Source organism: Festucalex cinctus, chromosome 1, assembly GCF_051991245.1.
Source record: "Festucalex cinctus isolate MCC-2025b chromosome 1, RoL_Fcin_1.0, whole genome shotgun sequence".
NCBI classification, from domain to species: domain Eukaryota; kingdom Metazoa; phylum Chordata; class Actinopteri; order Syngnathiformes; family Syngnathidae; genus Festucalex; species Festucalex cinctus.
In genome coordinates, this window is record NC_135411.1 from 59,487,480 (window position 1) to 59,501,880 (window position 14,401).

The 14,401-nt window shown below is 41.0% G+C and overlaps 1 protein-coding gene across 5 annotated transcripts in view; it reads right to left on the minus strand.

Annotated features, from left to right (window-relative positions):
• carmil3 (capping protein regulator and myosin 1 linker 3) overlaps positions 1 to 11,631 on the minus strand; it is a 96,778-nt gene extending 85,147 nt beyond the window's left edge. For all 5 annotated transcript variants that reach the window (XM_077497917.1, XM_077497936.1, XM_077497908.1 and 2 more), the window contains exons 1-2: positions 11,421 to 11,631; positions 3,488 to 3,582 (exon numbers count right to left, since the gene is read on the minus strand). In XM_077497917.1, coding sequence (XP_077354043.1) covers positions 3,488 to 3,582; positions 11,421 to 11,478 — 153 coding nt within the window. In that variant the 5' untranslated portion in view covers positions 11,479 to 11,631. The remainder of the gene's footprint in view (positions 1 to 3,487; positions 3,583 to 11,420) is intronic.
• Positions 11,632 to 14,401: the final 2,770 nt, after the last annotated feature.

A 14,401-nucleotide genomic window follows, 5' to 3' on the forward strand; every position in this document is an offset into this window, starting at 1 on the left:
AACATTTGAAAATATTAAGACAAATACAATTATTAGAAAGACTATAATTAAGTAAGTTCCTTTTGCACCAAAGAGAATTTATAATAATATATATTATGTTAGCAAAAATGTGAAGTTGGGGTGCAGCGTGTGCAGTATGGCTAGTGGGGTGCAAACGAGTTTTGACAGGGGTGGTTGGTGAAAGAACTCGTGTGGGCATGCCTCAAAACAACTCAAAATTAATATTTTTAAGGCTGCAGCGATCAAATATTTTGGTATTCGGATATCCTACTGATTGGCTGGCAGCCAGTCCAGGGTGTCCCCTGCCTACTGCCCAGAGCCAGCTGAGATAGGCGCCAGCACCCCCCGCGACCCTTGCGAGGAATAAGCGGTCAAGAAAATGGATGGATGGATGGATGGATGGATGGATGGATATCCTACTGAAAATTCTAGCGAAAAATCGGGTATTTGTATAGAAATAAAAACATACCTGTACAGTATATACTTTCTTGGTTAAATAACAATTATAAATACAGAAGACAAAAACACATTTGCATGTAATAATTAACAACCAACTGGTTTTCATTTTTAGATTAAAAAATAAATAAATAAAAAATTAAAACTTAAACTATGCTTGTTAGCAAACTATTTTCCTCTGAAACAGTGAGATTTTAGACAAATCTCTCCCCATAGATTTTGGTCAATGGAACTAAAGTGACGTCAGACCCACAATAGCGATTTTGTCCGCTAAATATATAGCACATTTGGTAAGCCTGGTTTGTTAATAAGTGATCAGGAGGAACTAGGAATGGCAAATCAGACTGTCAGCATCAAAGTGTGCGCAGTCCATCAATCCATTTTCTGACCCGCTAATCCTCACTAGGGTCGCGAACGCGCTGGAGCCTGCCCTATGGGCTGTAGTATTTACTCCTGTGAAAAGTAATCAGACGAATGGAGCACTTTACTGCTACTAGCTAGCGCGGCTAGCTTGCTGCTGTTAGCTCGCTGTTGGCTAGCAGTCTGCTAAACGCTGGCAACAGGCGCCGTACAATACAATGTCAGCATAATTATGTCTTAGCGCTCTTAACTGGAGCTTGAACATTACTTCAGGACTAAGTTGTGTTACTGACTACAATGCATTGATCTACATCTGCTACTTGGTAAGGTAAGGTTTATTTTGAATTTGGGTTTCTCACAGCCCTGTGTACATACTGCCGTTAACTTAACTACGACTATCTCAGCGGGTATCCAAGGCAGAAATGACGAGGACTCGTTTCAGCCCTAGTATTAATAATCGTTTTTGTACGATTATGCCAATTTTGTAATCTTGGAGGGTAATAATCGAAATCGTAATTGAATTTTGATTAATTGCACAGCCCTAGCAGAAAAGTCTTGTGTAAGTGGCTTAAGACTACAAAGCAGGCAGAAACCGTCCTTACATTCAACACCACAAACTCAACCTCAAACCACAGCCCTACTGAAGTCTCACAATAGGGACCTCCATGGAACCATCCAGCATAAAGAAGTCTCTGATGCACTCAAGTGTGTTCAGCACTGTCAAACAAGGCAAGTCTCTTGCAGTAATGGGCCCATTACTAGTTAGGAGCAATGGAACAGCACTGGATTGAACAGAGTGACCAATCAGGACAAATAAGTGGCGGAAGAGTCAAATCAACAACTGGGGCATCACAATGTGCCAGAGATTTCATCTCTAGTCTCCCTTGTGCCATTTTCAGCTCTTTTTCTTATAGTGCCCCCCACCCTTGTGCTGCATTGCAAACTCCCCCCTTGCCTTTGAAGATTTGCTTTGTTTTCCAAGTTGTCTAATCCTCAAATAGGGTGTGATCTCATAATGAGGGTAAGAAGAATGTAGAAAGGTTTTGAGGCACTGAACCATGTGGATGTGTGTGTGTCTGCGTGTGTGTGCACACCCAATGATGGAAGCATGCTGATGCTCCTCGAACGGCTTGCCCTGGGTGGCTCTTGGTTATGATGCTACACCCTCCTGCCTACGTCTAGAGGGTGGCTCAAGCATGTCGATGTATGTAAGTGTCACAGAGTGATGATGGCTGGTACAGTCAACACACACAGACAGCCGGATATCATCAATCTCCGGGTGCGAAAAGGGGGCAGACAATACAAATAGAGAACTACAGACATTTTAGCAAATTAGAACATACAAATGATGTGCTAAATTTGTCCACAAACTTAATCAAGCTGGGCGGTAGCCTCCTGCTTAGGGGGAAGAACCATGACAGGCAAGATAAGTGGACCTTCATTTCAGCTTTTAATCTTAAATAAATTCTTTTCACGTTTGCAGAATGGCATTCAGAATCATTCCTCACCACTTGCAGTCATCCCCTATGCATTTAAGGCTCAATCCGCGAAGAAATTAAAAGAGACCATTCAGATCTCCCTCATGTGCTCAGCAGCACACATCTGAAATGGATCCATTTTTTTCAGATTGAAACAAGAATGAATGCCTACATCTCCATTCCTCCTTGAATGAATCTAGAGAAGTAGCCAAGGCCCATATGGACAGTAAAAAAAAATTAAAATCTTGGAACTAATTGAATTGCCTGTGAGAGAAAGAGGAGCCCACTACTTTTTATAGGCCGGATTAAAGATAGAGAGATGTAAATGGAGGGAAGGGCACAAGGGAGAAGCAGCGGAGAGGCAAGTGGCATGCTGGGGGGAGTAGAACAATTGGGGGCGATGATGAGCAGGAGAGTGATTGAAATGACAGGGAAAGAGGGAGGTAGAGAGGAAACAAAGAGAGGACATGACAGAAATAGTGGGGAGGGGAGATGATGGTGGCCAAAGGAGGGTGATGGGGGCGGGGGTGTCTTGGGACAAAGGATGGGGAACAAAAACTCAGCTGATTACTGAATATGATATATTTCATCTTGTTTTGCCTCCTTCATTATTGGAAACGAGCCACAATTATGTGATCGGTTACTAATGTGGCTGACTAAGTCATCATTTGTCAACACACGGGTGGCCTTGGCCAACAAAGCACCTTGAATGCACCACAGCCCCTCTGGGAAGTACTTTCATACAACACACAGGATTCTTTATATGAAATAAATAAATAACAAGTGACGTCGTGTACAGTACAATGTCAGGCTCACACATGCACGCACCAAACTCTTGCCTGTGGCATTAAGGCCATCCTGTCACATCTAATGAACTCTGTTGTTGGATTCAGTAGGCCATGACACAGTGTCCACTTTACTCTGCTTAGCTAGCATCTGCCTTAAGCCCTGATTTTCAATGTGTCTGTTTAGTGGGACAGGACGCCTAATCTGTAACTTCTTACAGGTCTTTCAATTTGTCTCAATTAAGCTTGATTGATTTCCGCTTGGCTTCAAACAAGTTTGTGACGTTCAAGTCCATATTCATCAAGACGCACATAGAGACGTCTTCACTTCAGCAATCGATATCTCATTCAGGTGATTTGGCATGAAAGCAGAGTAATAAGAGTCTGAAAGTGACTCTATATTCTTACCAGAACCCTGTCCTCCGATTTCCCGCTCCTGGTGTCCAGTTTGATAGCTCTCACAAATTTAATGGCCTGCTTGTCCAGCACCTTCCTGATGCACTCTGGGAGGGGGGAGAAAAACAGACAGATATGCATCAAAACAGTTGAACTGATAATAAAGAGTAAAAGCCTCTAGCCAAAAAGGACGGGGTAGCTTGTGATGCAGGTGGAAAACACTTTTTTTTTTTTAAATCCATCCAAATCATGGCTAATACTAAGTAGTAGAGAAATATCTCAAACAATGCAGGAATTCAATCACATATCAACAGTGTTGTGGAACAAACTAAAAATTACTAACTGAGTTAGAATTACCTATATATGAGGAATTAATTTGCTGGGGAAAGTAAAACAATTGCTTTACTCTCGGAACTCAATCCAACAAACTCCTTCCTGGCAAAACAGTGTGTTTGTGTTGCTTGGGGATTCTCTGCTTGCTGCAGCAGAACACTTAAAATACACTACAAGGTATATGTGTTGCGGTGCACCTCATAACCCTTTAGTTTATATAGCTCTTATCAAATAGGGTGGCTGGGTCAGGGGATGTGGAGGGGGGTCTTGATGATGCCAGGTGGTGTGACCAGGACCACCAGAGAACTTTTTTTTTCATACTATAAAAAATTGCAATTGCACATCCACTACAGTAGGTGGTAGTGGCACTCTAATTGTCAGAGTACGCAAGGAGTATCAGATCCTCTGCAGAGGTGTACCAAGAACAATTTTATAGACAAACAATACTATAGTTGCAGCACAGAGTGGGGGGTTAAGAAAAAATATTTTCTTCTTCCAAGGGGAGGGGCGTAACAAAGTAGCAAAAAATAAGTTGGAAGCACTGGTCTAAAAAATTATACTCTGTATAAATAGAATTTTTTTTTCATAGGCGCCCAAGTTATTTTTTCATTTTTCAGATTGAACCATTTGCATCATGAGGAGATGATTTTTGCAAAAAAAAAAAAAAAAAAAAAACTTATTTTAAGAGGGTGCCGATATGTTAAAACTGCCCGTTTAATCTAACATTGTTATGTTAAAACTTGTCACGACAGGACAAAATTAACTAAACAGAGGCTGTAGAGCAGGGTTCACCAATTCCGTTCCTCGAGGTCCGGAGTCCTGCAGGTTTTAGCTGCTTCCGCCTAGTACCAACACACCGGATACTAAATATCAGGATCGTTATCAGGCATGCTGATGAGCTTATATGAATTAGGTGTGCTAGTGGGCAGAAACATCAAAATCCTGCAGGAGTCCAGACCTCAAGGAGAGAGTAGGAGTAGAACAGTTCATAAAATCCATGATTTGGTTTGAAGCTTTTTTGGGGGGGGGGTCAGTTTTCGGTTCGGTCTACATTGACTGCTAAGAAAATCAATTATGTCTTATCTATTAAAGTGAAAGAATGAGACAAATGGACATTTGACACAGTCTGAGGTTAAAAGCAGATAAGAACCTGGCTGCTTTTCATTAATATGGCAAAAATATATGTGCAACAAATATAACCATGACTGCAAAAGGGAGCTTTTCATCTCCCATTCTCTGGTAATGTAATAGGCAGTCACAGTCAGAAAATTTTCAGCATTCTTGGAGGTCTGTATGGATTGACTTGTCAGTTTAAAAGCTGCAAGGAGTAAAAGTCTCGACAGTTGGTCCAACATGTTTGTCAAATTGTCATGTTGCCGTTATACACAATAAACGTTACACATTCTTTTGTCAATGACTTTTTCCGCCGTCATCATAATGCAAAGTGGTCCCACAAGGAAGACCTGTTGTATATCACGTTTACGCGCTGATGCTTTTCCACTCCACATGCCAACAAATGTTTTCCCTTAAAAAGGGAAATACCCGTTTGTACTGTATCGAATGAGTGCTCTTCGTTACTTCCTACCAAGGCAATACCAACAGATACAGAATCATTCCAAATAGAATAGATCTGTACCATTTGTTTTGCCATTCTATTTCACGTAACAATAATAAACACAAAACTTACAATACAAGTACATTCCACTGCAGTACATTCCAAAAACCACAACATTGAACCATTAAGATTTCATGAAAGGCTTTTTTTTTCCACCTCTACCCAGGCTGCAACAATTCACCAGCAAATGTGGGCACCTGTACGGCCTGTGCTGGTAAATAAATAAAATCAAATAATACAGTTGCAGGCGCGAGTGCATGTTTTAAGGAGCGGTGCAACTGCTCCTTTTTGAGCCATCATCCGTACCTATGCATCAAGCGCCACCGTTTTGGTTGTACATGGTCCGTGGAATTTGCTGCCGAGGGCAATTTCAAAATAAAAGCCTCCTAAGCAATATAATGACGCAGATGCAATTGCCTTATTTGTATTTTCAAAATGACCCACACACCGTGTGATATGCGTCGCAGCTCAAGGGAGCTAGCTTGACTCGTCCTCACGTGACAGTCGGCTTCCACACATCAACACAACGCACTTCCAAATTACATTTAATTGCCAATTAAGAACGATAAGATAATTAGTCTGCCATTGTATGATACAGCAAAAGTCTCCAGCGTTAGCAAGTACTAGCCACGAACGGGAGCCAAACTGCAGTTGCATTACTGTCGGACATTTCAAACTCATATAGCAAAAAGTCCATTAATGCATTACCATTTATAACTGCAAATATCTAAACAAAGTAGGCTTTCTAGCAATCTATAAAGGTCGCCATACATTAAGACTGATGAGTGTGAAATCACAATTGTTTTTTTTGTTTTGTTTGTTTTTTAAACTTAGTTACAATCAATGAGCCAACTAGTCACTTCTATTTACAATACCTAATCACCTACTAGGCTTCCATCCTCCATCCTGGTTGCAGGTATGTCATATCAGAATAAAAGTTAAACCAGCTGTTTAATTCTTAGAATATTTACCATCAATAGGAACACATTTAAAAAGGCATTAAACAAAACATTGAACAAGAAATAGAGTCATAGTAGCAGTTTTATTTTCATCAGTTACCTGAATTCCCATATAACTCCCTGCAATGTGCTAACGTACTCCTGGTTGGGAAACACTGCATCGGACGAGATAATCCAAAGCAGTGTTGAAGGGCCAGATTTGACTGATCAGGATGCTCGGCAGGCAATTAAGCTTTGGTTTTCCCAAGGGGAAGAGGGTTTGGAGGCCTCACAACAAGAGCTGCCACCCCTGCATTGAACAAACTAATGTTCACATAAAAGCAAGTCGTTTTTTTTAATGTCTTCTTTTAAAATAATACAAAATAATTGACCTGCTTTATTGCAGACAAATCTTGTTTCAGTAAAATATTTTGCAGCCATATGTTGAATCGCTGTCAATCTTTATGTCATCTCAAATTATGCTATGCAAAATAAGACAACTATAAATCAGCAAATACAGTCAATGCTGAATCTCCCCAAAAAAGGGTGCAACTAAAATCTGTGTGGTACAACCAACTGAAAAGTTGGTAGCATCAGTGCTACCAGCCTACCAGTGCACAAGTTAGTGTAGAGCCCTGCCTCTACCTTAAATCAAGTGCTTAATTGACTTGAGATTTTTTTTTTATCTTAGAAATATTGGGCAGTGAAATTCCTTCAGATGAAGATACACAGAAAAAAAACAGATACACTCATAAAAGTGAATGATGCTCAAGCTTAAAGCAAAAGCTGTCAGTTGAGATTTGATGAAATCCATTTCCCTAAATTTATAATCACCATTCCATCATGCATTTATCTCTTTAGGATCCTATTAACAAGGAACATGAAGAACAAATAAACAAAACGGTCAGCAGATGTTCTAGTAATGATAGTGACATTTTAATGAACATTTTTCTTGTGTTTGGTGGCATCTGGCTGTCGTTTGACATAATGTTAGCATCACTTGTGAGTCAATTCAGTCTATTAAATTAGTGAACTAGAGAAATAGAAAGCAGATGGGGACCGCCACTAGACTGGAAACTCATCGCTGTACCAGTGGTTGAGTCTGGACATAGTCGCCATCAAGCATATTTCTGAGGCGGAGCAAACCTAACCAAACAGGCCGTGGAAAAAAAAATAAAAAATCACTCTGCGAAGAGCGGAAGTTACATCATTGCGCACGTCCTACGTATTTTGACCTAGTACTATTGCCATAGTTGGTGAACAAATTTAGCCAACCTTCTACGCATGTGCACGTCTGATTGTGTAATCGCATTATCACCGATAAAAGATGTATGTAGCGCTTCTCCCAGTCTTATCGGTATAGCCGTAGAGACAGAAAAAAAAGAAAGAAGTGAAAACATCACAGAGAACTCAATGTATTCACATTAGGCAGCCTAGTGAGTGGCAATGTAAGATGGGCACCAGTGGCTTCACATTTTTATTCCATTCACATATAAGACCAAAAACTGAGTTTAATGCTGAAGGCAACGGACTATCTTCTCTCCTGCACGTCGTTTAGAGAAGACTTCCGCCTCTGAAGAGTTGATGTTGCTCACGAAGTCACATCAAAGAAACAAATTTGATTGCACGATTCATTTTGAACCGAGCCAAACATTGGTCAATAGTAGCAGCCTTTCCAAACCCACTTTCTGTCTTTCAAGAAAGTGGGTGTGGCTTGTCAGGCTAAGCCGGCACATTGATACGGTAGCAGCCAGTTTGTGGCGTCATGCTTTGTACATCGCAGGCAAGTGTATTGTTAAAAAAAATGTTTTCCCTCTGCGATTGTTTAGGCTGTGGTTATTTTGCAGCAACTGGCAACCCCTCTGGGAGCGTTATTTTGCCGTGAATGTCTCTCATTAGTTAATCAAAGGAGAGAGAAAATGCCGTAATTGCTTGTAGATAATACTAGCCCGTATGGAAAAACAAAAATGTGCATGTTTACGCCACTGTGCGACAGCAACCCACACGCCGTCTCGTTGAGAGCACGTTAGCTTAGTAGCCGGTTAGCATCACAAACTCACATGAACTAGATGGCGAATTACCGGTCACAGTAAAATAAACACCGCAAATTGTTTATCTTGGTCAAACAATACGCGACCGCTTCAGTATTAACCAACCACCGTCTGTTTTTTTTTTGTTTTTTTTTCCCCATAAGGAATGTGTCTAATCAAGAGTGCTCAAGTAAGTAATGAACTTTTGTTGTTCACCTCAAATAACACGAGCTGCATATGTCCTCGCGTGTCTTTAGCCTCCGTATACTCTTGACGTCACGGCAACAGTTTTCCTGCACAATTTGCATTTTTTTTGTTTTTTTTGTTTTGCATTATATCTGACCTCTTGTAACCAAACAGCCTCCATACTTTGCCGAAGACGCGACAGAACTGGCTGCAGCGCTCTTTCAGCCTCACACGCTCCGACATTGTTTTTTATGCAGCAGCGAATGACGCGTGTACGTCCAGATTGACACGAGGACGTATAATGTTATGCATTACATCATCACGTCAATTTCACGATATTTCACATTTTTATCACCCAAAAAAATACACCGGTAATATCGTAGAAGGTATGATATGGAACACCCCTACCACGTCAGTTTAAAACAGTTTATCAAGAATTTGATAAGTGAATTGAATCATGGCACAAAGCAATTAAGGCAACACCGAGTACCTGACTGCAACCCACATAGTCATTGTTGATTCTGTTTCAAATGTTTGTAGTTTTAAAAGGCATACCATGCATAATTCTGCTATGGCTTAATAGCAGCATTATTCTGCTCAATATAACACACTCACAGACGCAGTTCTGAATATTTTCCGTTCCATTAAAAATGACTTGTAAAGAATTAAAGTTTCCATATAACCAATGGGGGTGACGTGGCTCAATGGTAGCATGGCCGTCTCACAACCCAGAGGTTGTGGGTTCAATCCCAGGCCATTATGACCACGCCGAAGTATCCTCGAGTGATACTGAACCCCCAGTTGCTCCTGATGCTGTGTCATCGGTAGGTGAATGAGTAGTCGAATGAAAAGCACTTTGAGAGCTTTATAAGGTGGAAAAGCGCTATATAAATGAAGAACCATTGAACAATCAAAAGCCTATCAAAATTTCAACAGCTGACTGACAGCAATGATTCATTTTTGTTCAAGTCAAAGCCTGTAATATGGGAGCCCTTGATTACAGTAACTAAAATCATAAATCTTTTTAATTAACCTAAATAGGCCTATTCCAGCTGGCACATGCCCCTAGCACAAAAAAGTGAATAATGTTAGAGTACAGTAGAGTCTGTGATAAGTGAAAATCTGCAACATAGAAATGCCATATTTAAATAAATCCTAGGCATGTTTCTATAAGATTTATGGCAATTAAAAAATTAAGGTATTTAAATGCACGTTTAAAACAATATTACTGTATGTTCTGTCAACCATACTGTCTCCAGCAGAAAATCAATAACAAGGAGCCCTGAGTCTTTTATGAAACCCAATGAATGTCTTAAGACACTTGTTGGCAAGTTTCTCATGTTAACACAATATGCTATTCGAGTGACGCTTAGCAAATACATAAGTATTAACATACAGTACGTGGATTGGATTTAGGACTTTATACATTAGAAAATGAACAAAACTAAAGTCTCATGAAAAAAAAATAATCACATTTTTAATGGAGATAATGCGGCAGTAATCTATAAGTTTTGAGGCATTAGTGTTGTAGTGTTTATTACTGCAATGTCAGGCTGATGAAGTCACAGAAATTAGACTGAGGTATAAGGATTAGCCAACACACACTGTTAACACACAGTGAACCTCTAAACAAGGACTTTACTCTTTCTACTACTGTATCCAGGCTATTTTTAGCATCTGAGCCCAATAGAAACAAGCTGGCTCACTCCAATAAAACCTGGAAAGACATAGTGCTGCAATCTTTGAGGACTCGAATGGCCACATCTGTTTGATGTCCGCCACCCGCTAGCTATACATATACAGTATATTCTTCGAAGATGCGATGCGATGCGATGCAAGCCTACACATCCAGCTGAGACTATATGCTGTAAGTGTACTCAAGTGGGCTGGCTAATGGAAAGGTGGAGAGGCCTGCTATGTGCAGACACTTTTCTGCATCCTTTCTGTAAGGAGATTCCTAACTTATTTTCCTGTAATAAAGAAGAAGTTGTCAAAGAATAGGGCAAGGAAATTAGCAAGAGGTGTGGGTCAACGTCATACAGAGAATTATCAACCCTAAGCTAGGTAAGACCCAAACCCCCTTGGTTGAACTTAGATACAAGTACTCCCAAAGCAATGAAGAGCAGGAGAGGAAAGAGGGAGCACCCTGATCAGTGCCTCTGTTCCACTTTAATTCCCCTGCTCATATCCAAACAGCCTTTTTGGCACTTATATGGGCCGGCTCACTGTGATGGCGAGGTCATTATGCCCCCCATTGGTCGGGATCTGGCAGGTGTGTTAATGACTTAATGCAGCATAGCCAGACAGAAGGTGCTTGACCAGGATGAGCTGGTTAACAGCAAGATTAAAGTAGCAACCCCGTCAGGGTAATTAGCAATGAGGGACGTGCTTCTTGCGTAACATCACAGCATCCAAACACGTTATTGTTTGCGCGTGCCGACCTGTCAATCACTGCTCACCGGCACACACAACTTCCGACAGAAAGCGAATAGAAAGTCTTAACAAATGTGAGTGCCATACATAAACGACATGACTTATAGGCTACCCTTTTCCGCCGCGCGATAATTTCACAGCGGAGATTCAATCATAAAGTGGATCAAATGGAGAAAATGACAACCTTCACAGATTCGCCCGACCATTAACTCCAATTTTCCCTTTAAGGGACATTTTATGCGCTTGTCTGCGGCAGTAAGTCTATAACTGGATAAGAAGACGCAAAACATCCAAACTAATTACACGTGTCCTCCAAAACACTCTTGTCAGCATTCACTTCCGGAGCGGCGTTTTGGTTTGGAGGTTAAACGTCAACGATTAACCCCAGGGAAAAGTCATTTTTAGCTCACCTGTCATTTCCCTGCTGACGCTGGCAAAGCCCGACGCAGTTGTCTCTTTGGAGGCCATGGCGCGCACCTCGTTCCGTGGGCTGATCTGATCCTCCTCGACTCCGCAAACGTCCCAAATGCCCTCAAACGAGCTTCCTGCTGTCCCCCTTGCGCCACCGCGAGCTGTGAAGCGAAGCGATGCTGTGGCGCGCTAATCGCAGTCGCACTGTGGTGGCGCGCTTCCATGAGAGAGAGAGAGAGAGAGAGGAGAGAGGGAGGGAGAGAGAGAGAGAGAGAGAGAGAGAGAGAGAGAGAGAGAGAGAGAGAGAGAGAGAGAGAGAGAGAGAGAGAGAGAGAGAGAGCGAGAGAGAGAGAGAGAGAGAGAGAGAGGAGTGGAGGTAATCAGGATAGATTTATTCGTCAGATGTTCACAAAATCCTCATTATATGCATATATCAGCATGGATTTTAATGCTACATTGCTATATTTTAAATATGTGTCTTCCATATTGGGGTGCTGCAAAATGAAATCTTGCTTGGGGCCGAAATGTGGTCAGTAGTGGCTCTGATGGTGCCCTAACCCTGTTTTGGTGCTGCAGAACTTCATGCATCCATCCATCCATTTTTTTGACCGCTTATTCCTCACAAGGGTCGCGGGGGGTGCTGGCGCCTATCTCAGCTGGCTCTGGGCAGTAGGCAGGGGGCACCCTGGACTGATTGCCAGCCAATCGCAGGGCACACAGAGACGAACAACCAACCACACTCACAAGCACACCTAGGGACAATTCAGAGCGCCCAATCAACCTCCCATGCATGTCTTTAGAATGTGGGATGAGACCGGAGTACCCAGAGAAGACCCACACGGGCACGGGGAGAACATGCAAACTCCACCCAGGAAGGTCCGAGCCTGGACTCGAACCCGAGTCCTCAGAACTGGGAGGCGGACGTGCTAACCAGTCAATAACCGTGCCGCCCGAACTTCATACATTTTTATTTAATCTTTATATTTATCCATGTAAAGCAATTGAGAAAAGATTATCATCTGCAATACGGATTGGACTGTCCGCAGCAGCCTAAAACTAGGCAAAATAAAAGCTAATACAAATACTGTACATATAAAATAAACTTTACAATGATTTATTATTAAAACAATTACATATATCCATTGTGATTAGCGAATCTCCCCTCCCAATCCATCAACCATTTTAACTAAAAGCCAAAATTTGGGATTAAAACTGAATCATTCAAACAACATTCTATGAATATGATTGGCAGATTTTGTGTCTAATACGATGGCCATGTCCAATATGGCTGGCTTGGCACATGGCACAATGTTTCTCATGGATAGGGCCACCCACTCAAGGAGGTGTCAGCAACAAAAATAAAGGCGACAGGTGTGCTTCACCAAGTTGCTGCGGTGTCATGGCCAACTTTCTCAGTCAGGTGAGCACAAGCAGCCATTTGGGACCTAACTTACTTCACAACTCACAAGTATAGCAGCTTCTGTAATTTATTTTTATTTTTTTAATACATTTTGACCAAGGAACAACTTTTCTAAGCATCAACACACATTTTATGGGAACTGCAGTGTGTAGTTATTAAATTTGTGTTCATATGTTCTGTTTTTTTTTTTTGTTGTTTTTTATTTTATCTTTTTTTCATTGTACAATTTTACTTTTTTTTTTTTTTTACCACCGGGAATTGCTGAAGTGTACATTTTTGTGTGATAGTTTTGTTTTGATTGTTTAAAATTCTCATTATTACACAACAGCGTAGCCATTTTTCAAAGAACTTTGAAGAGTGGAAGTCGATTTATTTTCATTCTTTAATTTTATTTTCTTCATTTTAATGCAGAAGGAACATACAAACTTACACTTGGATCGATGTGCTGGTGGTGCCTTTCTGTTAAAGATAGAAAACCTAAAATCCATCCATCCATCCATTTTCTTGACCGCTTATTCCTCACAAGGGTCGCGGGGGCTGCTGGCGCCTATCTCAGCTGGCTCTGGGCAATAGGCGGGGGACACCCTGGACTGGTTGCCAACCAATCGCAGGAAAACCTAAAATGTCATAAATGAAAATCAAGCATTAGATTGGAATTACAGTCCGAGACAAATGTTTTCAAAAGCTAACAAAAGAAATTGGGTCGCCAGTGATGCCTGCGATCAAATGATTTGTGTAACGCTCAATGAAATTTCCACACCTGTCGACTGGTAGTTTGGCTCACTTGCCTTGAGCTTGTTCCAGCTGTCTCAGGTTTGAAAGGTGTCTTCTCCAGACTGCATCCTTAATTTCTTTGTTAAATAGTGTTTAGATCACTTCCGATTAGAATAGTGCAGTTTTGTTCCAAGCCAATTTCTTCGGGGTGTTTTAGCTACAATATATGTTTTTGGTCCGCATCCTGTGTCACGACCCATGACCTGCACCTGAAGCCAAAGTTTTTCGCAGTGTTTGTTTCATTGTATGTATTATGTGTCTCAGCTGTCCAAAGGATATTCTCCCATATGCTCTATTGCTTGCTAATAAGCATTTTGACAAAATCCAATTTCAAGTTATTTCAGTGACTATTATGGGTTTTTCATCTTTGTTTGTATAGAAAAGAACACTGAGCCTGTTTGTGAGAAACGGAAGCTCAGCATCAGTGCCTGATTTCATCATTTGAATTGTAGTACTTATTTTTACTTTTGTAAAGTTGAAGTTATTTCAGTGATGATTGTGTTTGTTTGTTTTCTTTCTTTGATGGATAGTTCCAAAGTTAGCAGCATTTGACCATGTGAATCATTTCCTCAGAATTTAATAAGATGTCAGAATATCCGTTTTACTCATTCGTTCATTCTTATTTTTATTCTAAAAATCTGTTTTATTGATGCTCTCTTGTACTTTTCAAACTGATGGCCTAATTCTCTTTGTGATTATTTGTTTATAGATTCTGCAAGTATCCAACTTTTTACAGACAAACTGGGTTTTAGTCTCATTATGCTTCTTGAGAAATTTGGCTTGGTG